The sequence below is a fragment of the Anomaloglossus baeobatrachus genome, chromosome 3 (genome assembly GCF_048569485.1).
Source record: "Anomaloglossus baeobatrachus isolate aAnoBae1 chromosome 3, aAnoBae1.hap1, whole genome shotgun sequence".
Taxonomy (NCBI): domain Eukaryota; kingdom Metazoa; phylum Chordata; class Amphibia; order Anura; family Aromobatidae; genus Anomaloglossus; species Anomaloglossus baeobatrachus.
The window spans coordinates 265,907,078-265,933,425 of NC_134355.1; the positions used below are offsets into that span (position 1 = coordinate 265,907,078).

A 26,348-nucleotide genomic window follows, 5' to 3' on the forward strand; every position below is an offset into this window, starting at 1 on the left:
CTTAAAGTGAAAAGTTCAAAACATTGTTACACTTTTGCTTCTCACTGCACAGCAGTCTCAGTATATCCTATATGATGTATATGCACCAAACTCAGGGTTTCCAATGTGATACATATACAGCGTCTCCTTTATGATTTATGCAGCAAGCAGTCTCAGAGTGTCCTATGTGATGTATATACAGCAGTCTCAGTATATCCTATTTTAGGTATACAGCAGTGTCTGACTCTACTGTGTAATGTATATAGCAGATCATTCACTGTTTGAGTTCTTTAAATGAGACGTGAGCAGTCATGAATTTCCACTTTCAGGAGCCATGCATTGAAATATGCATCTGTGTTATAGGAACAAATTTCAGCTGAGACCAGTTCTATTCAAACCTTATCGCAAAGAGTCGACCACGCTGCAGACCAATGCACACCTAGAAAAGTAGTTACGAGTAGCAACATAACCAATGCCACCAAACATTACACAACTCGCCAAAGAGAAGCTATTCTAGAAATCACACTAGGGATAACTTGGGGTAAGTGTTTAACCGAATATAGTATGCTGTTTTCCAAGTTGATCATTTTTTATGGCCCGCAAAAGGGTTAATATAAATGCCCAAATGGTCCTCGACCAGAAAAAAAAAAAAAAAGTTCCCATCCATGATCTAGCCCATAATACATTACCATATAATATAATATAATATAATATAATAGAGGGCACTGTACGACTGTACAGGTATTTTACTAGAAGCAGCCACCATAAAACACAGTACCTTGCACTGGGTGCTCAGCTTTACAGGTACTTTCCTTGCAGCATGTAACTCATAACACATTAGATGGCACGGATTCCTCAGTTCTACAGGGGGTTTCCTGGTAGTGACTAGCCCAGAATACAGCAGATGGCACTTAGCTTTAAATGCATTTTCCTGGCAGCTGCAAGCCCATAATACAGTAGATGACACTGGGGCCATAGCTGTACAGGCACATTACTGGATGCAGCTAGCCCATAAAACATTAGTTGGCATTGGATCCTCAGCTGTACAAATACTTTAATGGCAGAATCTAGCCCATAATGCAAAACATGGCACTAGATCCTCCAATGTGCAGGTACTCTCCTGGCAGCAGCTAACCCGTAATCTAATAAATAAAGCCGAGTGTGTGTGTGTGTGTGTGTGTGTGTGTGTGTGTGTGTGTGTGTGTGTGTGTGTGTGTGTCCGGGATTGGCATCTGCACCATCGCAGCTACAGCCACGAAATTTTGCAAACTCACAATTCTTGACCCCGAGAGCGTCATAGGCTATGGTTTGAGGGGAAATTTTAACCCCGCTCTTTACAGTTATTCACCAAAAAACCTGCCTCCATTAAAGCGAATGGAGCTGGGAGCCACAGTGCAGCCAGAACTTCAGAAGAATGCGCAGCCACGCCCTTATATGGAATGTTGGCATGTCACAATGCAGCCAGGGAAAGAGGCAGACACAGACAGGGAAAGAGGCAGACACAGACAAAGAAACAGACTGACAGGGAAAGAGACAGACAGGGAAAGAGAGGGAAAGAGACAGACAGGGAAAGTGACAGACATAGATAGACAGACAGGGAAAGAGATTGAGACAGACGGAGAAAGAGACAGAGACAGACAGGGAAAGAGATAGAGAGAGAGCGAGATATATACAGAGGGGGAGACAGACAGAGAATGGGAGAGAAACAGAGAGACAGTTACTATCCCGGGCAGCGCTGGGTGCTATGTTGTGAGGCGAAATTTTAACCCCGCCCGTTCAAATTTACCAATCAATTTTGCCCCTATCTACATAATGGGGAAAAAGTGAAACGAAAAGTGTTGGAGGCAAATTGACAGCTGACAGATGTGAACAAGGGGGACTTAAAGAATAAGAGCGATGGCGCCAAAGAGTATATACTGTACAGATGCTAAGGTGGGGCCCCGACATGGGATACTCACCACACTCGGGGATATGAACACACACACAAAATGCGCCACTCACTACCACGTGGTTGAACACATATACCACCCTCAGCGCACATTTCACCACACATACACCAACCTCACCACATAATCCCCCTAAACACACACAGGTCTGGTATTATCCTTCAAAAATAAAAATCTGATTAATAAGCAGCCAAACTACAAGAACAACAAATGTGCCACATAGGAAATACGGCAGCTGTCAGTCACATGACCTGTCTATATGTGTGTGTGTGAGCTAATATATACTGTCAGGGGGGAGGGCTTTCTGTTGCCTGGAGATTTATCAGGCTGCCAATAGCAACCAACCACACAACCACAGCTTAGCTTCTATTTTGCTACAGTTAATCTGAGCTCTGATTGGTTAACCCCTTCACGACTGGATGATTTTTCGCTTTCCGTTTTTTTTTTCGCCATTCTTTTTCTGAGAGACGTAATTTTTTTATTTTTCAGTCAATATGGTCATGTGAGGGCTCATTTTTTGCAGAACGAGCTGTACTTTTAAATGAAACCATCAGTTTTACCATATAGTGTACTAGAAAACGGCAAAAAAATTCCAAATCCAGAAAAATTGCAAAAAAAGTGCGATAGCACTATGGTTTTTGAGATATTTTATTCACTGTGTTCACTATATGGTAAAACTGATGTGTGGGTGTGATGCCTCAGGTCAGTGCGAGTTCGTAGACACCAAACATGTATAGGTTTACTTTTATATAAGGGGTTAAAATAAAAATCGGAAGTTTGTCCGAAAAAAGTGGCGCACGTTTTACGCCATATTCCGTGACCCGTAGCGTTCTCATTTTTCGGGATCTATGGCTCAATGACGGCTTATTTTTGCGTCTCAAGCCGACGTTTTTAACGGTACCATTTTTGCGCAGATGCTACGTTTTGATCGCCTCTTATTGCATTTTGCGCAAAAGTTGTGGCGACAAAAAAAAAAACATCGTTTTGGCGTTTGGAATTTTTTTGCCGCTACGCCGTATACTGATCAGATTAATTGATTTTATATTTTGATAGATCGGGCGTTTCTGAACGCGGCGATACCAAATGTGTTTATATTTTTTTTATTTTTTTAACCCTTTAATTTTCAATGGGGCGAATGGGGGGTGATTTGAACTTAGGTTTTTTTGTTTTTTTTAAATTTTTTAAAAAAATTTTTTAACTTTTTTTTTGTTTATTTTACTAGTCCCCCTAGGGGGCTATTGCGATCAGCATTCCGATTGCTCTGCAGTATCTGCTGATCACAGCTACAAGGCTGTAAACAGCAGATACACTCTCTTTCTCTTTTGCTGTGCCGCTGGCACAGCGAAAGTGAAAGCAATTCATGTGTAGTACAGGAGTCATCACATGACCCTGTGCTACCATGACAACTATCGGAAGTCACGTGATCGCGTCACGTGACTTCCGGCATCGGGCGGTAAGTAAAAGTTTACCGCGATCGTGCTTATAATGGCGCTGTCACATATTGACAGCGCCATTTAAGGGGTTAAACGGCACGAGCAGATAACGATTCTGCTCGTGCCTAGCAGGCACACATCTCAGCTGTGAAAATCAGCTGAGATGTGCGCCGATCGCGGCATGCTGCCGCCGGCAGACCGCGGCAGTAACATTATGACCGCAAGGACGTAATTTTACGGCCCGCGGTCGTTAAGGGGTTAATATAGGCAACAATTTAATAATTACATTTCTGTTTGTTTTGTGGTTTTTGTGTGTAGAATACATTTTTGTTAATACATTCTATTTTGTTAACAGCAGTTATTAACCCGGGCGAAGCCGGGTAGTACAGCTAGTACAGTACATAGCACTAGGTCATCAGTTCTACAGGTACTTTCTTGCTAGTAGCTAGCGCCTAAAATGGTAGATGACACTGTTATTGGACTGGGTCCTCAGATAAATAGCTACTTTTCAAGCTGACAGCATGCTGAAAGAAGGTGCAGCGTGCCGACTCTTTAAGACATGAGTACAATTGAAGCCCTGACCGACACTTCCGGCTCACGGTGACGTCAGCAAAGTGTTCAGGTCAGCCAATAACACACTGGCGCCTAATAGGCGGCTGCCAGCATTGGTGGTAAGTGCACCAGTGGAGCTGAAGACACCGAAGATTTATTGTAATTGGGGGAAGAGGGAAAGACATTTGAGATGCAAGTACGAGGGAGAGAAGGTGGGGGAATGTACACAGACATTGTATGGGGAGCGAGGGGGGTGAATTTGAGGACTATATAGAGAGTGAGGCAGGGAAATTTGAGGATACAGTATGGGCAGCAAGGGGTCAGGATGGGTGCAAACACAGTATGGGAAAGTGATGGGGGAATGTATGCAGACAGCATAGGGAGTGAGAGGGGATGGGCAAGGACACAGTATGGGGAGCGCAGGAGGGGGGGAGCAGATGAGTGAGGAGGTGGTGGTGAGGAGACAGTATGGGATGAGAAATATGTGACAGGACACTGAATAGAGACTGGGTAGTGTGAGGGGGGGGCGGTATGGAGAAAGGTTAGCAAGGTGGGACAGTGTGAGGCCATAGCAAGGAGGGGATGGTATGTCGGGGAGGGGGAGCACAGTATAGAGACGGAGTAGTATAGGTATAGTACCCCAGAATTGCATTCTATAAAAGTGTTTTATAGTCTTAACAGTAGTGTATGTGAGGTATGCAGTATACATTGGTACATCAAGGGTTAAAGTCCCCACTGGCCTTGTTACTGGGCAGAATAGTCTGGTGGGTGGAGTCTAAGGCTACTTTCACACATCCGGTTTGAGCCCTGCGGCTCAATCCGGCTGTGAAAACTATGCAACGGATGCGGTGAAAACACCGCATCCTTTGCATAAGTTTTTACATGCGGCCGGTCCGGTTTTTTCCGGTTGCGGCATGCTACTGAGCATGCGCAGTGGAAAATACCGCATGCGGCGACCGGATGCGGTTTTTTCCGCATCGCGCCGCATCCGGCCTCCATAGGGATGCATTGAAAAATGCGCCGCAGCGGCCGGATGCGGCGCGATGCGGTGTTTTTTGCCGGAGCAAAAAACGTTGCAGGGTACGTTCGATCCGGCCGCCGCATCGGCTAAATCTGCCGCATGCGGCAAAAACCGGACCGAACGCAAGCCCCTACGGCACAATGCGGCACTAATGTAAGTCAATGCAAAAAAAACCGCAATCGGCGTTACAAAAGCCGGTTGCGGTTTTTCTGCAGAACGCCGTATTGTGCCGCAGAGCAAAAATCCGGATGTGTGAAAGTACCCTTAGTGTACATAACTGCCGTCACTTCAAAGTTTAGTCAGAGTACAGTGGGAACTCAGCCACTGCACAATCGGAAACATGTAGGTGAAATGTACTTCCCGCTCTAGCGGGCTGACCCAAAGCTACATGTAGGATATCTTGGGACTTTAGGCAGATAGAATGCACCCTAGGCTACGCGAAACCTAAAGCTGTGGATGCAGGAGGAGTATGGACCTGGAGGTGGGTCGGGTACACAGAAGAGTCTACTATACATGAAGGTCACAGGTAGCAGGAACATTGGTATCTGCTGGGGAACACCACCCCAGTGGGATATAGGAAGACAACTTTATTGTGTCAGCTTGGGCAACAAGATAGGCTCAGTTCACACTCACTGTTATCACGCCTCATATGTGACTGTATCCCTGCATCCGTTTGCTATCTGCCTGTCTGTGGAGCTGTATCATCTGAGCATGTTATACCAACTATGGCTGTGTACCTTCTTGACTGCTGAAAAAGTAAAAGTTCATCTGTTTTACTGTTGAACATGCCTCCTGACTCTCCTGTTTTTTCCTTCTCCAACATCAAGGGGCATGCCATTGACCACCTAGCTGACAGGAAATACAGTAACGCTGTCGCAAACCCCCGCATGCCCACAGCCACGTGCTTTTCACTGTCACCTGAGTGCCAGGACATGGGCACGTCCACCAACACCCGTGACACATGCTAGACTCGCTATAGAACTCAACCCATGCCTGGCGTCCTGGGTACGTTGCACTCTGTATCACATAGGGGGGATACAGTGTAGAGGACAATGTGAATAGGGCAATTATTTATTCAGGGGCACAGCATAGGACAGATATTTTATTTAGGAGCATTACAGTGGAACCTTGGATTACGAGCATAATTGGTTCCCGGAGTGTGCTCTTAAACCAAGTTACTCTTATCAAAGCAAAATTTCCCATAGGAAATAACTGAAATGCACATAATTCGTTCCACAACCCAAAAATATTTGCTATATTTATACAAACTTATTACAGTAATACAAAATAATGTACTGTATTCATATAAAATCATTACAGTACACTAATACAAAATACTGTATTGTACAGTAAAAAAACAAGACAAATTAAACTGTTAGCCTACAATAGAATTGTTGGTGTGAGGGAGGTACAGTATAGAGCAAAAATTATGTATAAATATGACAATCCCAAATCTATTAACCCCAAAATAAGGGCAGAACTAAGCCAAATGTGGGGTAGGAATACTGCACTGGCAGATGACAGTACAAGCAATGTGCTGTATTGTTAGCAGAAAGAAAGTACAATACTATATCCACAAATGCAAATTGATAGACATGCTATATAGTATATACTGTACTGTGCAATGGTAGACGGTATACAGTACATATGTACACACTGCACAAGACCGGAGAAGATGGAAGTCTGCAGAGACGAGCTGTGGATGTGAAAAGTCATCATGGCATCTGGACAAGATGAAGAAAAGAAAGACAAAACTCCAGAGACAACATCATCTATACGTTAACTGGATGTAAATGATTATTTGTGATACCAATTTTCAATAAAAATTCTGTGGTTCCTGTATGATCCACAGTCTGCTGACTGATAACAAGGGTAAAGAGATACTGGGAGTTAAGGACATTCTGAGAGTTGCAGGTTCATGCAATCCAAATGTATATGGTTCTGAGCTGACATTACAATTACCATATTTTTCGGACTATAAGACACACCCTGGTTTTAGAGGAGGAAAATAAGATGTAAGCAAAAAATGTGGTCATGACACACTGTTATGGGGCGAGGATCTGCTGCTGACACTATTATGGGGGAAATGTCCCCAAATTCTATGCTAAGGTACCCCATCCTGGTATATGCCCTCATCCTGCTATATACTGCCATCCTGATATATACCCCCATCCTGCTAAATACCCCCATCCTGCTATATATTGCCATCCTGCTATATATTGCCATCCTGCTAAATACCCCCATCCTGCTATATGTTACCATCCTGCTAAATGCCCCCATCCTGCTATATATTACCATCCTGCTAAATGCCCCCATCCTGCTATATATTGCCATCCTGCTAAATACCCCATCCTGCTATATATTGCCATCCTGCTATATTACCCCGTGCTCCTATATGGCCCCGTGCTCCTATATGGCCCCGTGCTCCTATATGGCATGTATCCTGTATCACACAAAAAACAATAAACGTTTATACTCACCTTTCCTCGCTCCATGCAGCATCGCTCCTCCCCCTGTCTGTGGCGGCAGCAGCACCGCTTACCTGTGTGGAGCCATCACCGGTCACTTCCGTGCAGCACGCAATCTCCTCCAGTCTGCTGGTCAGCTGACCTGCGTGACTAGCGGCGCACAGCGATGACGTCATCGCTGTGCTCACTGCTTTCTACACAGATCAGCTGACCGGCAGACTGGAGGAGATCGCGGTGCTGCACGGAAGTGTCCGGTGAGTATGCCGTACTTATTCACTGCTCCCCACGCTGATGATGATGCGCGGGGAGCAGTGAATACAGCCGCACATGATCACTCCAAGCTGTAGTTGCCAGGGGTGATCACGGCCGGCTGTTAATTATGTGCGCACCCCCCGCCCATCACCCCGCCCACCTGTCAGTGATGGCTTCAGCGCTGAGAGATGGGCGGCAGGATGGGCGTGCATATGTAATGAGCGGGCCCACGTGGTCATGGCAGGCTGCTACAGCCTGCTCGTGCCCACGATGGCCCACTCCACCGCAGCACCCTCATTCCCGGCCGCAGCCCTATAGTCAGACCATAAGATGCACCCCCAACTTTCCCCCAACATTTGGGGTGAAAAAAGTGTGTCTTATGGTCCGAAAAATACGATAATGTACCATTTACTTATGGTGGTTTGGTGATGTATTCCAGTACTGATGAAGGTTTTAATGCTGTGTTTCTGTACTGCTGGGGGTTATATGGATGTATTTCTGTACTGCTGGAAGTTCCGATGATTAACTTCTTTACTGCTGGTGGTTCAGGTGATTTATTCCTGAAATCTGAAAGTATTACAAATCACATACCTAGTCTCACATAACCATCCACTTTCGCCACTGGCAAAGGAGAGTCGTAAAAGTGTGCAGAACACGCACTGTGAGAATTCAGAAGCCTGCAGTCACCATCTCAACCTGAACAACTGCTTTAATTATAAAATTAAGCACTGTAGCCCAATCCTAACAGAGTGTAATATACTCACTGTCAGGATTCACCTCTGCTTACTGGTTCCAACAGTCATCACACGGCCACTCAAATCATATGCAATTTTCATACTTAGTCATGTGACAACTGGCTTTTCTTCCTGCTTCTCTCAGTTTTTCAATGAACATTGAAAGAATTAGGAAAAGCAGCTAGTCGGCACGTGACTGTAAGGCTATATGTGCACGCTGCAGTTTCTGACACTTTTTTTGGTGCAGTTTTGTTGTCAGAACTTTCTCACTTTTAACTTCACAGCAAAGTCTATGAGAAGTCAGATTTGCTGTGCGCACGTTGCAGTTTATTCTTTACAAAATTTTGAGAGAAAAAAGAAGCAGCATGTTCATTCTTCTTGCGTTTTTGTCACCCACTGAAATCAATGAGGGGTGGAAAAACAGATGGCAAAATGCATGGTTACAAGTTGTTTGCGTTGTACGTTTTACCCGCGGTTTTATCAACAAAAACGCAGCTCACCAACTTAGTTCCAGAATGACAAAATCAATGTTGGAGTGATTTTGTGGTGTTGGTGTCTCTCTTACTGTCTCTGTGTCTCTCTCGCCAAGCTCTCAAGCTCTACATACTCACCAATCACCGGGGTGGCTGTCACACTGCTTCCGCGGCAGCTCTGTGTTCTTCCTGAACCGGCCACTTATTCACTGCACCTGCGGCTCATACATATTCATTGCTTCTCCCAACCACCGGCGTCTGTGATTGGTTGCAGTCAGACCCGCCCCAGGCTGAGTGACAGCAACCAATCACAGACGCAGGTGGGCAGGTCTATATCGTACAGTAAAATAAGTAAATAAAAAAAAAAAAAAAGGAGTGCAGCTCCCCCAATTTTGATACCCAGCCAAGATATCGCCCCACAACTGGTGGCTATTCTCAGGCTGGAGAAGCCCATCGTTCCCACGACACTTCCAGCACTGCTGATGTTCACAGTGAGTGCCATAGAACAAGATTGCACACTGTGAGCTCCACGCAGCAAGTGAAGTAAACCGCGAGATAAGCGGTGACGTCACTCAGGTAATTTCCTTTCACAGCTGGAGTCCTACACTTGTGACAGCAAATCAGGCCGCTGCGACTGCGACTCACTTGAGTCGCGGACTCCAGGACACATGGACTCCCTGCTGTGACAGCAAATCACCTGAGTAATGTCACCGCTTATCGCGTGGCTCACTTCACTTGCTGCGTGGAGCTCACAGAGGGCAGTCATGTTCTATGACGCTCGCTGTCACAGGACAGGGATGTAGCAGAGCTGAATCACCGTGGGACCTCGTGTGGATTATGTCACACCTGGAGGCGTGTGTGGGGGGTTAATAAAGTGGTGAAAGTGGGGGCTTTTTTGTCTTTTATTTCAAATAAAGGATTTTTTGGGTGTTTGTGTTCTTGTACTTTCACTTACACTTACAGATTATTGATGAGGGGGGTCTCAGATGCCTGCCATCACTAAGCTAGCGCTTAGTAGCAGCTGTGGGCTGTTAACTCCTTATTACCTTGATTCCCACTGCACCAGAGCAACGGGAAGAGTCGGGCCCAGCACCAGACTTGGCGCATCTTATCTGGGGCGTCTGTAGGTTGCTATTATTAGGCTGGAAAGGGCCAAATATCGATGGCCCTTCCCACCCTACTAATATCAGCCCCCAGTTATTTACTGTATCTTAGCTGGCTTTTGAAAAATGGGGGGACCCATATCATTTTTTTACCCCCAAAAATAAAAAACACCTGGCCAAGCTAGCTATCCCTCTATCGAGCTATTCTGTTATTTCTTTACATTTATTTGTTTCATCTATACATCTATTCTAGCTATCTATCCTACCTTATCACATTTTGTTTCTCCTTTAAAAAATGCATTAAGTAAAACGCGGCAAAGATGCATCATCATTACAAGTGGGGTTTTTCTTACATTTCCAGGTTCTCTGTGACAAGGTGCAGTTTTGGTTGCAGTTTGTATGCAGCATTCGCATATAGCCTAAGGCTATGTGCCCACGCTGCGGAAAATGCGCGGAATTTGCTGCGGATTTTTCGCGGAAATTCCACGGATTTTTCAAAAATCTGTAGCACAGCTACTCCCCAGCCGTTTCTATGGCATTTGGGAACTGCTGTGCCCACGCTGCGGATTTTTCCGCAGCGGAAATAATCCGGATTTCCCTGTGGAAAAAAATCAGCAGCATGTCAATTATTCCTGCGGATTTCTCCGCAGGGTCCCATATACTTACCTGCCTCACCGGAGTCACTTTCTCCGTCCGGTGTACAGGAGCGTGGTGAATCCAGGTACAGGAACAGGTACAGCTGCGTGATGGAGGTACCGTAAGTATGAACACCCGATCACTGCAGCACTTGTTCTGCATTGAGGATGCAGTGCCGAAGCCATGGTACAGTATCCTCAATGCAGAATGCCCGCACCATATCCGTACGACATTCCGCAGCATGGAAACAGACAGAAGTTGTGGTGCGGTTTCCTGGGAGCTTCTGCGGATATATCCGCAGGACACTGTCCCCGTGGGCACATAGCCTAAGTGTGCAAATCGCATATGAATGATTGGTGACATGACGACTACTCAAACAGCTTGAGAGGGTGGGGGGGTGCCAAATTTATTTCTTGCCCTGGGTGCCGGAAAGCCTAGATACACCTCTGGGTTAGGGTGGCTCACAATATATAGTCAAAACTTCACATTTTATCTACATGTCTAGGCATCCTCCAATTTTTTTTACTATTCATGAAAAAGGCTTTTGGTGAAATTTGAAGGTACTAATTCAAGTGGAAGGCAGCGCTCAATTTAACATGTATTATTCCAATGAAGTTCACAGTTTTACACTTTCGACGACTGCTTTTTCTGTCATCTGGCTTGGAACAGATTTTTGGTTTGCTTCAACTACTTGCAGTGACAACTGCTTTTCCTCTTCCAACAATAAAATAAATAAATAAACCGCAAAAAACATCAAATTTAAGATTTCTAAGTCATTGAGCACAACCTTCGACTCCACCTAGGATACTGAAATTCTGCCCATTTACGACTATTAACTAAAGTAAAATAAATATGGGGTGCCGAGGGTTATAGGAGAAAGTTGAATTTTTTGTGCCACCCTACTCTGGGTACTGGAGTCCTTCACTGTACAGGTTTACTAGTAGTAGCTAGGCCACAATACAGTGGATTGCAGTGTCCACAGCCCTACAGGTAGCTTCACTGGTAGCTGCCAACATGTAATACAGTATATGGCACTGGATCTTTAGCTGTAACTGTACTTTCTTGGGAGAAGATGGAGCCATTGTCACGCTAGGTACGGGAAAGTACCAAGCAAATGGCGAAAGGGAAGGAGAACCCTACGTCAAAGGAAGGGGAAGATGATGACCCCTGATCAAACCTACAGCTGGTCCCTGGGGTCCCTCACCACCCAAGATAGATTTCTCCCCTATGCACTGAGCTGGAAACCTTACCCTAGGTATCCCTAGTGTGGGGCCCTAAATAGGGAACGGGTGGGACAAGCTATTCGTCAACCCCACTAAACACTAAGGGCTCATTTAGATGATCGTTCAGTCTATCCTGTTCACTTCCTGTTTTTTTGCGGACCTACTGACAGGACCATTTTTTCAACGTCTTTTGTGTAGGATCGGCTGACACATGGAAGCACTTCCGTGTGAATCAGTTCCTATTAAAAAAAAACAAAAAAAAAAAAAAAAAAAAAAAAAAAAACACACACATTGGATGTCATATGTCCGTTCCGTTATTATGGAACATGTCCTATTCTGTTCCGTAATAATGGACCATGACTCAATACAAGTCAATGGGTCCTCAAAATCCCCGGAAGCCGCACGGAAGCACTTCCGTCAGGTGCCCCTGCAGTCTGTGTCCCGCTCCGGCACCAGTCCGTGGCTTATCGCACTGCAGTGTGTCAGTATCTGCCCGGACATCAATGTCTGCAGCTGCGGAGATGACAAGCGCCGACATTAGGAGGTTAGCAAAGTTCATTACCTGCGGTGATGAAGTCCTGCACTCCTGACGTCAGCGCTCGTCACTGACTACCATGCCCGCCACGTTCTCACATGAACTCTCGCGGGCGGCCTGAGACTGTGACTAGCAGTGATGTCACAGGCCACTCGCGATATTTCACTTGTGAACGCAGCGGACAATGGAAGACAGTGGCAAGCGCTGACATCACGAGTACATCACCCGCAGATGTACCTAGCTAACCTCCTGAAGTCAACACTGGTCATGCCCTGCTGTGACCTGGGCTGACCTATTGATATTAGCTCAGGTCACTGCACTGCTCTCCCAGCCAATGGGGAACATTCTGTTCTTCATTGACTGGGACAGTGAGTATGGTATGGATCATCATGGGACCCCCTCATTGGATTACGCCGGACCTGGATTTGGTTTTTATTTCCAATAAATTGGTGAAAGAGGGAATGTTTTGGGGAGTGTTTTTTCAAATAAAAATAAGAATTATTCTTACCGATAATTCGCTTTCTAGGACCTTCCACGACAGCATAGGAGGTTGTCTCTCCACGCCCTAATTGGGACAGGAAGTTCAAGAGGTTTAAAAGGACCCTCCCACCTCCCACAGCCAGTGTCTTACAAAGAATCCATAGCATATGAGAAGTACTACACATTCAGGAATACATGAATACATAGGGAGGGAATTACCTGCTGTGGTGGAAGGTCCTAGAAAGCGAATTATCGGTAAGAATAATTCTTATTTCTCTAGTCCCTTCCACGACAGCATAGGAGGAATACCAAAGAATTGATACCTAGGGGGGGACCACAGCCTGCAGGACTTTCCTGCCAAAGGCCAAATCCCTGTTGGAATCCAGATCCAGACGATAATGCTTCGTGAAGGTATGGAGCGAAGACCACGTAGCCGCCTTGCAGATCTGCTCAGGGGAGGCCCCTGCCCGTTCGGCCCAGGAGGCAGAGGTAGCCCTGGTGGAGTGCGCCGTGAATCCAGTAGGCGGAGAGAGATGCTGAGCGAGGTATGCATCTCTAATTGCTCGCACAATCCAGTTGGCGACTGTACTCTTAGCCACCTTCTTGCCCTTATTGCGGCCAAAGGGCTGGATGAACAGGTTAGAATCAAGGCGCCAAGAAGCAGTAACCTCTAGGTAGTGCAACACTATCCGACGGACATCCAAAGAATGAAACACTTCCTCACCCGGAGTCCGAGGATTCTGACAGAATGAAGGCAGGACGATGGACTGCGAACGGTGAAAATCCGAAACCACCTTGGGAAGGAAGGAAGGGTCCAGCTGAAAAACAATGCTGTCATCTCTGATGGTCAGATAAGGTTCCCTAACAGACAAAGCCTGAAGTTCGCCGACTCTGCGAGCAGATGTAATAGCCACAAGAAAAGCAGTCTTGTGAGAAAGGGAACGAATGTTACAAGAGCACAGAGGTTCAAACGGAGATTGAGATAGTCCTGTAAGGACCACATTGAGATCCCAGCGAGGCGTCAGGACCCTCCGACGTGGACAGAGTCTACTAGCGGACACAAAGAACCGACGGATCCAACGATGATCTGCCAGAGCCGTGTCAAAGACTGCACTGAGTGCTGACACCTGAACTTTCAGGGAGCTGGGCCTAAGACCTAAGTCTAAACCACTTTGGAGAAAGTCCAGAATCTGCGCAATATTAGGCCGAAAAGGGTCAGGAGGCCGAGAACCACACCAGGAGGAAAATCTCTTCCAGATTTTGTTGTATATACTATTAGTCACAGGTTTACGGTTCTTCTGCAGCGTAGCCACAACTTTGTCAGAAAGCCCTTGAGCCTTCAGTGCCCGGGCCTCAGAAGCCAGGCAGCCAAGTTGAGTTTCTGAGGAGCCGGATGGAAAATCGGACCCTGTGACAGTAAGCTGGGGTCCGAACCTAAGAGGACTGGGCCGTCGATTCCTAGCGTCATGACCAGGCTGTACCAACTCCTCCGGGGCCACAGAGGGGCTACCAGTATAGTTGGGACCCCCTCGTCTCTGATCTTCCTCAGGGCCCGTGCGAGAAGAGGAAGAGGGGGGAACGCGTAAGCGAGGCGAAAGGACCAACTGTGGCAGAAAGCGTCTACCCCTAAAGCCTCGTCCCTTGGGTTCAGGGAGAAATATGTTGCGACCTTGCGACTCTCTGCTGAGGCAAAGAGGTCCACCTCTGGTGCACCCCACCTTGCCACTAGAGAGCAGAACACTGCCTGATCCAGGCTCCATTCCCCTGGATGAACATCCCGACGTCTCAGGAAATCCTCCTGAAGATTGAGGGAGCCCTTCAGATGGACCGCAGAAAGGGAGAGCAGAGATTGTTCTGCCCATTGAAAGATTCGGGAGGATACCGACTTCAGGGCGCCTGAGCGTGTACTGCCCTGATGGCGGAGATGTGCCACTGTTGTGACATTGTCTGAATATACCAGGACGTGAGAGTCCCGGACGAGGTCCTGAGCCGCAAGGAGGGCTTCCCTGACTGCCCTGAGCTCCCGGTAGTTGGAGGATTGGGAGCTGACATAAGGACTCCAGACCCCTTGAAATGGGGAATTTGCCACCATTGCCCCCCATCCACGTAGGCTGGCATCTGTGGTCAGTGTAACCAGGGGTTTCTGAGTCCAGGCAACCCCCACCTGCAGGTTGGCGGGACTCAGCCACCAGAGAAGGGATGAGGAGACGGACTCCGAGAGGCGAAACCTTCTGTTTAGGGATGACGGGAGTCTGTCCCAGTGTGCCAGGATATGATCCTGGAGACACCGAGAATGGGCCTGAGCCCACCTGACCGAGGGGATGCAGGATGTCATGGAACCCAGGGCTGACATAGCCGCTCGAAGCGTTGGGCGAGCCTGCCTGCGGAGCTTCGAGATTTTGGATAACAGAGCTATCCTGTGGCCCTCTGGGAGAAAAGATGCCTGTCTGTCGGAGTCCAGCAGCACTCCGAGAAACTGCCGTGTGGAGGAGGGGGTTAACTGTGATTTTTTGAGATTGGGAATCCATCCCAGAGACCGAAGGATTCCCAAAGACCTCTCCACATGGCTCCGGAGGGTTGGAGCAGACGGAGCCATGAGAAGAAAGTCGTCCAGATACGGAACTAGACAGATACCCTGCAATCTTATGAAGGCGACCACCTCTGCCATGATCTTGGAAAAGATCCTTGGAGCTGAGGAGATCCCGGAGGGAAGTACATTGAATTGGAAATGAAGTACTTCTTCCCCGTGAAGCACCGCAAACCTGAGGTATTGTCTGTGTCCCGGATGGACGGGTACATGGAAGTAGGCATCTTTCAGATCGATAGAGGCCATCTGGTGGTGTAGACCTATCAGGGGAATAGCTGATCTCACCGACTCCATCTTGAACCGCCGGTACCTGACCTGACGGTTTAGACTTTTTAAATTGATAATTATACGGACGTCGCCGGATGGCTTCTTGACCAGGAAGAGACGGGAGTAGTGTCCTATCCCTTCTTCCCGACTCGGGACTGGGGAAACGACCCCCGAGTGCACTAACTCTAAAATCTTTGTGTACAACAGAGTCTGTGAACCCGGCGATGCCAGCGCAGTGACTCGGAGACCCGGAAGAGGGGGGGAAAGGAATTCTATGAGAAGACCGTCCGAGATGATCTTCAGAACCCATTGGCAAGAGGTTATGGACTGCCACTGGGTAAGAAACGCTGAGAGTCTTCCCCCCACCCGGGCCGAGTCACTGCTAGTCCTGCTGAGGACGTTGCTGATGTGGAGGGATGAGGATGTTTCTCCCTCTACCTTTGGGATAGCTCCACCTGCCTGCCTTCCCTTTCCCTCTGGGCTGGGAGGCCTGAGGCATCGAGGGACGAAAGGACCGCTTCCTGGTAGGTCTAGGATCGGGCAAGGCCTTACGATCAGTCGCCTTGTCCAGGATATCATCCAGGGCAGGTCCAAACACCAAATCCCCTTTAAAAGGAAGGGAACAAAGCCTCATTTTAGAGGTGGAGTCTCCACTCCAGGCCTTAAGCCAGAGGGCACGTCGGGCAGAGTTAGAAAGCACCGAGGTCCTGGCTGCCAGGCGGACAGATTCCACCGAGGTATCTGCCAGAAAACAGGTAGCCTTCCTAAGCAAGGGAAGGGATTCCAGTAATTCCTCCCTAGGGGTCCCTTGGGAAATATGAGCCTCCAACTGGTCCAACCACCTAATTAGGGACCTGGATACGCAGGTGGAGGCAATGTTGGCTTGAATAGAGGAAGACGATGCCTCCCAGGACCGCTTCATCAGGCCCTCTACCTTCCTATCCATTTGATCCTTCAGTTGGGAAGTATCCTCAAAGGGAAGAGCCGTTTGCTTAGCTACCCTAGCCACCTGAACGTCTACTCTTGGGATCTCCCAATGTAGTCCCGAAGGTTCCAGAGGAAACCGGCGTCTAAGGTCACTCCGTACCCGCCTCTCAGGACATTCCCATTCCTGAGAAACAATATCCAATATATTGGCATGAACTGGGAATCCCAACTGTTTGACTGACTTCAGGCCAGCAAACATTTCGTCCTGGATTGAAGGAAGAGACTGCACTTCCTCTAAACCCATAGTGCTCCGAACTGCCTCAATAAGATCCCCCAACTCTTCTGAGTGAAAAAGAAAGGACTGGTCAGACCCCCCAGATGGAAATCCTTCATCAGGACCCTCAGAGGTGGAATCAGCGTCCTCCTGATCAGAAGGGGTCGACTGGAGTCTCCTCTTTTTTGGAGGAGAGGGTCCAGTAGCAGGGCCAGGAGCAGGGCCAGGAGCAGGGCCAGGAGCAGGGCCAGGAACAGGGCCAGGAACAGGGCCAGGAACAGGGCCAGGAACAGGGCCAGGAACAGGGCCAGGCACAGGGCCAGGCACAGGGAGAGAAGCCAGTGAGGCCCTAATCTCCTGTTTCATCATGGACCGCAACTCATCTATCAGAGATGGTTGTTCGGCCCTAATAACCTGGTCCGTACATTGCTGGCAAAGCTTTTTATCCCATACTGCAGGGAGCTTCTTTATACAGATGGGACATTTTTTAATTTTGTCCACTCTGTCAGGTCTATCAGGCTTATCGGACTTGTCAGTTTTTTCTGACTTCTCAGGCTTCTCTGATTTCTCATTTCTGTCAGTTTTCTTGGTGGCCTTGTCCTCCTAGAAACACAGAGCAGAGAGCCATAATCACTGATGAGACCTATGTCCGAGGGACCAGTCCCCTCCATACTCACAGTAGCAGGGGGCACACTGGGTTCTGCAGAGGCAGCTGCAGCGGAAGACATGACAGGGAGCACGGTCTTACCATGATCTGATGTCTTCGTGGCAGCCCTTATGGACAAGGGCCTGCCTCCCCAGTGACGGTGCACGTTTCCCCGCCTCCCGCATCCGGTCCTGGGCAGGTCGAGTCGCAGTCGGCGTGCCTCCACGCTGCCTTCGCAAACCGGAAGCGCTCGACCGGAAGTCCGCAAGACCAGAAGTCCCGCCTCCGGGAGCACTTCCGGATCGCTCCGGCAGCGTGCATGCGGGAGGCGGCCGGCGGCTCAGGGAGGACGCCGGCCGGGGAGCTCAACAGCCTGCATCACCCCTCAGGAGGATCCGGAAGGCTGGAGCAGCGGTCCCCCACAGCGTGAGGGAACAGCAAGGGAGGAGCGGTGAAGGCCCGACCGATGCCGTCCGGCTGAAGGTAATAGGGGGAAAAAAAAAAAAAAATATACTGCAGTTCGCCGGCCACCACAGCATAGGAGAAAAAACAAAACCTCTCCATGCCCCATGGGGACAGGAAAGACACTGGCTGTGGGAGGTGGGAGGGTCCTTTTAAACCTCTTGAACTTCCTGTCCCAATTAGGGCGTGGAGAGACAACCTCCTATGCTGTCGTGGAAGGGACTAGAGAAAAATTGTTTGTCGTCTATTTTTTTTTTCATTACTGAATGGGTTATTGATGTCGGGTAATGATAGATATCTTGATGCCAGGTGACATTACACAGCTGGTATCAACCCCATATATTACCGCATTTGCCACTGCACCAGGGCATTCAGGATGAGCCGGGTAAAGTCCCGGGACTGTTACATCTAATAGATGCTGCAATTCCAGCCGGCTGCTGGCTGATATTTTTTGGCTAAGGGGCTCCCAATAATGTGGGTCTCCCCAGCCTGAAAATATCAGTCAGCAGCCGTGAGACTTTATCTTGGCTGGTATCAAAATTGGGGGACCGCACGCCGATTTTTTTTTTTAATTATTTATTATACTGTACGATATAGACCCGCCCAAAAATGGCTGTGATTGGTTGCAGTGAGACATGCCCCCACACTGAGTGATAGCTGTCTGACTGCAACCAATCACAGACGCCGATGAGCAGGTAAGCAGTGAATATGAAATGAGCCGCCGACTTAGGAAGAACAAAGAGCTGCTGCAGAAGCAGTGTGACAGCCGCCACGGTGATCGGTGAGTATGTAGCGCTTGCTCCTGCTCCTTTGCGCCGGATTCTGTTCCCCATAAACCTTATATAGATAGGGACCAGCATCTGGCCAAATACCCTAGATTGTACGAAACTCTCCTTCCATTTTTTGCAATCCGCAAAAAAAAAAACAAAAAAAAAAAAACGGAAGTCACACGGATAACACACGAACCGTATACGGAACGGGACAGATGCGGTTGTCAGGTTGTCAGGATGCATCCGTGGAAAAATAGGACCTTTTTTTGCGGCGCGCAAAAACGGAACAGCCGTGTGAATGTAGAATAAGGAAGACACAAGGAGGACACACAGGGGAAAAGTGCATGAACTAATTATCCACAGATGACTTGGGTAGACGTTCAGCAAAGTTTCAGGAATAATACTACAGATACAAGCCACCTGCTTGCAACCAGAGCTTGAATTAACTGAATATCACCATCACAAGTCCAGTGAAAATGAGAGCATTTAAACCCAAGGGGAACTACAGATGATCAGCAGCTGAAGGGAAGAAGAGCTCAGCAGGGTCTTAAAAGGGAAAAGGATAAAAACCCAGCAGAGGAGATATCTAGTACACTGAATACTGACAACAAGAATAATAGAAAGTCAGGGAGCATTTTGGGCATCCAAATGCTGTAACCTTCTATTCCTGGACACCACATGGCTGTCACCCGTGACAGTACCCACCTTCTGCGAGTGGTGTCCAGACACTAAGGACCAGGTCTAGCCGGATGGGCATCATGAAATGAATGAACCAATCTTTTAGCATTCAGATCCGATGCTGTGACCCACATCCTCTGCTCCGGTCCGTAACCCCTCCAGTGCACCAAGTATTGAAGGGAATGACGTAGAAAGCAAGAATCAATAATTTTAGCTATCTGAAACTCCACATTACTTTCTAGAGTGCGTTCCTTTCACCACATAGTTCCCAGAACACAATACATGCTGGCACAAGGTCCACAGCTGTACAGGTACTTTCCTGGCACCACATAGCTCCCAGAACACTGCGGATGGCACAAGGTACACAGCTGTACAGGTACTTTCCTGGCACCACATAGCTCCCAGAACACAGTGGACGGCACAAGGTCCACAGCTGTACAGGTACTTTCCTGGCACCACATAGCTCCCAGAACACAGTGGATGGCACAAGGTCCACAGCTGTACAGGTACATTCCTGGCACCACATAGCTCCCAGAACACAGTGGACGGCACAAGGTCCACACCTGTACAGGTACTTTCCTGGCACCACACAGTTCCCAGAACACAGTGGATGGCACAAGGTCCACAGCTGTACAGGTACTTTCCTGGCACCACGTACAGTCATATGAAAAAGTTTGGGCACCCCTATTAATGTTAACCTTTTTTCTTTATAACAATTTGGGCTTTTGCAACAGCTATTTCAGTTTCATATATCTAATAACTGATGGACTGAGTAATATTTCTGAATTGAAACGAGGTTTATTGTACTAACAGAAAATGTGCAATCCGCATTTAAACAAAATTTGACCAGTGCAAAAGTATGGGCACCTCAACATAAAAGTGACATTAATATTTTGTAGATCCTCCTTTTGCAAAAATAACAGCCTCTACTCTTCCTGTAGCTTTTAATGAGTTCCTGTATCCTGGATGAAGGTATATTTGACCATTCCTGTTTACAAAACAATTCCAGTTCAGTTAAGTTTGATGGTCGCCGAGCATGGACAGCCCGCTTCAAATCATCCCACAGATTTTCAATGATATTCAGGTCTGGGGACTGGGATGGCCATTCCAGAACATTGTAATTGTTCCTCTGCATGAATGCCTGAGTAGATTTGGAGTGGTGTTTTGGATCATTGTCTTGTTGAAATATCCATCCCCTGCGTAACTTCAACTTCGTCACTGATTCTTGCACATTATTGTCAAGAATCTGCTGATACTGAGTTGAATCCATGCGACCCTCAACTTTAACAAGATTCCCGGTGACGGCATTGGCCACACAGCCCCAAAGCATGATGGAACCTCCACCAAATTTTACTGTGGGTAGCAAGTGCTTTTCTTGGAATGCCGTGTTTTTTTGCCTCCATGCATAACGCCTTTTTGTATGACCAAACAACTCAATCTTTGTTTCATCAGTCCACAGGACCTTCTTCCAAAATGTAACTGGCTTGTCCAAATGTGCTTTTTCATACCTCAGGCGACTCTGTTTGTGGCGTGCTTGCAGAAACGGCTTCTTTCGCATCACTCTCCCATACAGCTTCTCCTTGTGTAACGTGCGCTGTATTGTTGACCGATGCACATTGACACCATCTGCAGCAAGATGATGCTGCAGGTCTTTGGAGGTGGTCTGTGGATTGTCCTTGACTGTTCTCACCATTCTTCTTCTCTGTCTTTCTGATATTTTTCTTGGCCTGCCACTTCTGGGCTTAACAAGAACTGTACCTGTGTCTTCCATTTCCTTACTATGTTCCTCACAGTGGAAACTGACGGTTTAAATCTCTGAGACAACTTTTTGTATCCTTCCACTGAACAACTATGTTGAATAATCTTTGTTTTCAGATCATTAGAGAGTTGTTTTGAGGAGCCCATGATGCCACTCTTCATAGGAGATTCAAATAGGAGAACAACTTGCAAGTGGCCACCTTAAATACCTTTTCTCATGATTGGATACACCTGCCTATGAAGTTCAAAGCTCAATGAGGTTACAAAACCAATTTAGTGCTTTAGTAAGTCAGTAAAAAGTAGTTACGAGTGTTCAAATCAAGAAATTGATAAGGGTGCCCATACTTTTGCACCGGTCATATTTTGTTTAAATGCGGATTGCACATTTTCTGTTAGTACAATAAACCTCATTTCAATCCAGAAATATTACTCAGTCCATCAGTTATTAGATATATGAAACTGAAATAGCTGTTGCAAAAACCCAATTTGTTATAAAGAATAAAGGTTAACATTAATAGGGGTGCCCAAACTTTTTCATATGACTGTAGCTCCCAGAACACAGTACACAAGGTCCACAGCTGTACAGGTACTTTCCTGGCACTACATAGTATCCAGAACACATTAGATGGCAATGGGTCCTCAGCTGTACAGCTACTTTCCTGGCACCACATAGCCAGAGAACACAGTGAATGGCACTGGTTGCTCAATGGTACAGGTACTTTCCTAGGAGCATATAGTAACCAAAACACATTAGGTGGCACTGGGTCCTCAGCTGTACAGATACTGGCCTGGCACCACATATTACCCAGAGAACAGTAGGTTGCACTGAGTCCTCAGCTGCACAAGTACTTTCCTGGCACCACATAGCACCCAAAACACAGTAGGTGGCACTAGGTCTTCAGCTGCAGAAGCACAGGTATTGTCCTGGCACCACACACTAGCTGGGTCCCCAGCTGCACAGGTACTTTCCTGGCACCACGCACTAGCTGTGTCCCCAGCTGCACAGGTACTTTCTTGGCACCACACACTAGCTGGGTCCCCAGCTTTCACAGGTACTTTCCTGGCACCACACACTAGCTGGGTCCCCTGTAGTACAGGTACTGTCCTGGCACCACACACTAGCTGTAGCACAGGTACTTTCCTGGCACCACACACTAGCTGGGTCCCCTGTAGTACAGGTACTGTCCTGGCACCACACACTAGCTGGGTCCCCAGCTGCACAGGTACTTTCTTGGCACCACACACTAGCTGGGTCCCCAGCTGCACAGGTACTTTCCTGGCACCACACACTAGCTGGGTCCCCAGCTGCACAGGTACTTTCCTGGCACCACACACTAGCTGGGTCCCCAGCTGCACAGGTACTTTCCTGGCACCACACAGTAGATGGCACTGGGTCCTCGGCTGCACAGGTACTTTCTTGGCACCACACACTAGCTGTGTCCCCAGCTGCACAGGTACTTTCTTGGCACCACACACTAGCTGGGTCCCCAGCTGCACAGGTACTTTCCTGGTACCACACACACACTAGTTGGGTCCCCAGCTGCACAGGTACTTTCTTGGCACCACACACTAGCTGGGTCCCCAGCTGCACAGGTACTTTTTTGGCACCACACACTAGCTGGGTCCCCTGTAGTACAGGTACTTTCCTGGCACCACACACTAGCTGGGTCCCCTGTAGCACAGGTACTTTCCTGGCACCACACACTAGCTGGGTCCCCTGTAGCACAGGTACTTTCCTGGCACCACACACTAGCTGTGTCCCCTGTAGCACAGGTACTTTCCTGGCACCACACACTAGCTGGGTCCCCTGTAGCACAGGTACTTTCCTGGCACCACACACTAGCTGGGTCCCCTGTAGCACAGGTACTTTCCTGGCACCACACACTAGCTGGGTCCCCTGTAGCACAGGTACTTTCCTGGCACCACACACTAGCTGGGTCCCCTGTAGCACAGGTACTTTCCTGGCACCACACACTAGCTGGGTCCCCTGTAGCACAGGTACTTTCCTGGCACCACACACTAGCTGGGTCCCCAGCTGCACAGGTACTTTCCTGGCACCACACACTAGCTGGGTCCCCAGCTGCACAGGTACTTTCCTGGCACCACACACTAGCTGGGTCCCCTGTAGCACAGGTACTTTCCTGGCACCACACACTAGCTGGGTCCCCTGTAGCACAGGTACTTTCCTGGCACCACACACTAGCTGGGTCCCCAGCTGCACAGGTACTTTCCTGGCACCACACACTAGCTGGGTCCCCAGCTGCACAGGTACTTTCCTGGCACCACACACTAGCTGGGTCCCCAGCTGCACAGGTACTTTCCTGGCACCACACACTAGCTGGGTCCCCTGTAGCACAGGTACTTTCCTGGCACCACACACTAGCTGGGTCCCCTGTAGCACAGGTACTTTCCTGGCACCACACACTAGCTGGGTCCCCAGCTGCACAGGTACTTTCCTGGCACCACACACTAGCTGGGTCCCCAGCTGCACAGGTACTTTCTTGGCACCACACACTAGCTGGGTCCCCAGCTGCACAGGTACTTTCCTGGCACCACACACTAGCTGGGTCCCCTGTAGCACAGGTACTTTCCTGGCACCACACACTAGCTGGGTCCCCAGCTGCACAGGTACTTTCCTGGCACCACACACTAGCTGGGTCCCCTGTAGTACAGGTACTTTCCTGGCACCACACACTAGCTGTGTCCCCACCTGCTGCCGTCCCTCAGTGGGGCAGTATCGGTTTCATGCCCAGAGGAGCAGGGCTCTCTGTCAGTGGCAGGTGAGCGGGGCAGATAGGCTCTTACCAGTCCTGCTGTCGCTGGTAGGTGCGGCCGATGCCAGTGGCGGTGCCGCCGATGCTGCAGACAGCGCTGATGAAGATGCAGCTGCGGCTCCCGCTGTGGCTGCGGCCATGCCGCCTCCTCCCGCTGCAGCAGCCGCTGTGGCTCCATTATCCTGCTCGTCCCCGCTGCTGTTCGCCCGCTTGTTCTTCTTGCCCTTGCTATTCTTCACGTTAGGCATTGCGGAGCCGCAGTCAGCTCAGTACGTAGCGCTGCTCGCCCCGCCGGCCTTCATTACTGGGACAAGCGCCGCAGCCTGTGAGGTGCCCTGGAAGGCGCGGGGCGTCACGGAGCGTCCGGCTCTGTGCCCGGGGACATGGGTGGCTGTGCGCCGCCAGGGACAGAAGGCGTGTCTCGTTGTTTTGATTCTGCTTTCCGTGCGCTCTGTCCCTCCCCTCTGTCAATTTTTCCCTGTCTCTTGTGACGTCACGAGCCAGCGGCCCATCCCTTTGTGACGTCACCGTGCTCTCCCTCAGGGCGGCCCCAATCCCGTGCATGTCCGCACCCTCCGCCCCTTCCAATCCGTGGCGGGAGCTGTGTTGTGGGGCGTGTGCTGCAGCATTTCTATCGTGACACAATGGAGTGGGGGGAGAAGCGCAGCACGACAGAACGCGACAGCTGCGATAGTCCTGACCGCTGGTAGGGAGCCTGCTGCAAGATGACTCCTGGAAGCAGCGGCCAGAGGCTCCGAGAGTGGGCTCTCATCCGGAACTAGCGACGTCTGCGCAGGAAAACCGCGACACACTGCACTGTGTGCACAGGCACTAAGCACCGCTATGTGGTGACAGTCACCCAGATAGGCCTTATATGTAGGGACAATCCCAGGGAGTTATGTCTCTGGCACCGGGGCAGAAGCAGGCTGGGTTGTTCTAGTCAGTGCCTTTACCCACTGAATTCAAGAGATTTCCCACAATTATATTTTTTATTTGTACGTTTGAAAGGTTAAAGTATCAGAATAGTAATGATCATGGATAAGGGAACTGACCGATCACTGCTGGGACCCCGGCGATCCCAAAAACGCAGGAACCGCGGAGCCTCGTCTTCAGTGGTGCAGAACTCCGCACACTCTACCTTTGTCTATGGGACCCCCGGCGATCCCAAGAATGCAGAAACCGCGGAGCCTCGTCTTCAGTGGTGCAGAACTCCGCACACTCTACCTTTGTCTATGGGACCCCCGGCGATCCCAAAAACGCAGGAACCGCGGAGCCTCGTCTTCAGTGGTGCAGAACTCCGCACACTCTACCTTTGTCTATGGGACCCCCGGCGATCCCAAAAACGCAGGGACCGCGGAGCCTCGTCTTCAGTGGTGCAGAACTCCGCACACTCTACCTTTGTCTATGGGACCCCCGGCGATCCCAAAAACGCAGGAACCGCGGAGCCTCGTCTTCAGTGGTGCAGAACTCCGCACACTCTACCTTTGTCTATGGGACCCCCGGTGATCCCAAAAACGCAGGAACCGCGGAGCCTCGTCTTCAGTGGTGCAGAACTCCGCATGCTCTACCTTTGTCTATGGGACCCCCGGCGATCGCAGGAACCGCGGAGCCTCGTCTTCAGTGGTGCAGAACTCTGCACACTCTACCTTTGTCTATGGGACCCCCGGCGATCCCAAAAACGCAGGAACCGCGGAGCCTCGTCTTCAGTGGTGCAGAACTCCGCATGCTCTACCTTTGTCTATGGGACCCCCGGTGATCCCAAGAATGCAGAAACCGCGGAGCCTCGTCTTCAGTGGTGCAGAACTCCGCACACTCTACCTTTGTCTATGGGACCCCCGGCGATCCCAAAAACGCAGGAACCGCGGAGCCTCGTCTTCAGTGGTGCAGAACTCCGCACACTCTACCTTTGTCTATGGGACCCCCGGCGATCCCAAAAACGCAGGGACCGCGGAGCCTCGTCTTCAGTGGTGCAGAACTCCGCACACTCTACCTTTGTCTATGGGACCCCCGGCGATCCCAAAAACGCAGGAACCGCGGAGCCTCGTCTTCAGTGGTGCAGAACTCCGCACACTCTACCTTTGTCTATGGGACCCCCGGTGATCCCAAAAACGCAGGAACCGCGGAGCCTCGTCTTCAGTGGTGCAGAACTCCGCATGCTCTACCTTTGTCTATGGGACCCCCGGCGATCGCAGGAACCGCGGAGCCTCGTCTTCAGTGGTGCAGAACTCTGCACACTCTACCTTTGTCTATGGGACCCCCGGCGATCCCAAAAACGCAGGAACCGCGGAGCCTCGTCTTCAGTGGTGCAGAACTCCGCATGCTCTACCTTTGTCTATGGGACCCCCGGTGATCCCAAGAATGCAGAAACCG

General features: G+C 49.2%; 1 protein-coding gene across 1 annotated transcript in view; it reads right to left on the minus strand.

Annotated features, from left to right (window-relative positions):
• The window catches only part of HECA (hdc homolog, cell cycle regulator), a 156,164-nt gene extending 131,695 nt beyond the window's left edge, over positions 1-24,469 (minus strand). Inside the window, exon 1 of the mRNA XM_075339819.1 lies at positions 24,010-24,469. Coding sequence (XP_075195934.1) covers positions 24,010-24,226 — 217 coding nt within the window. The 5' untranslated portion in view covers positions 24,227-24,469. The remainder of the gene's footprint in view (positions 1-24,009) is intronic.
• Positions 24,470-26,348: the final 1,879 nt, after the last annotated feature.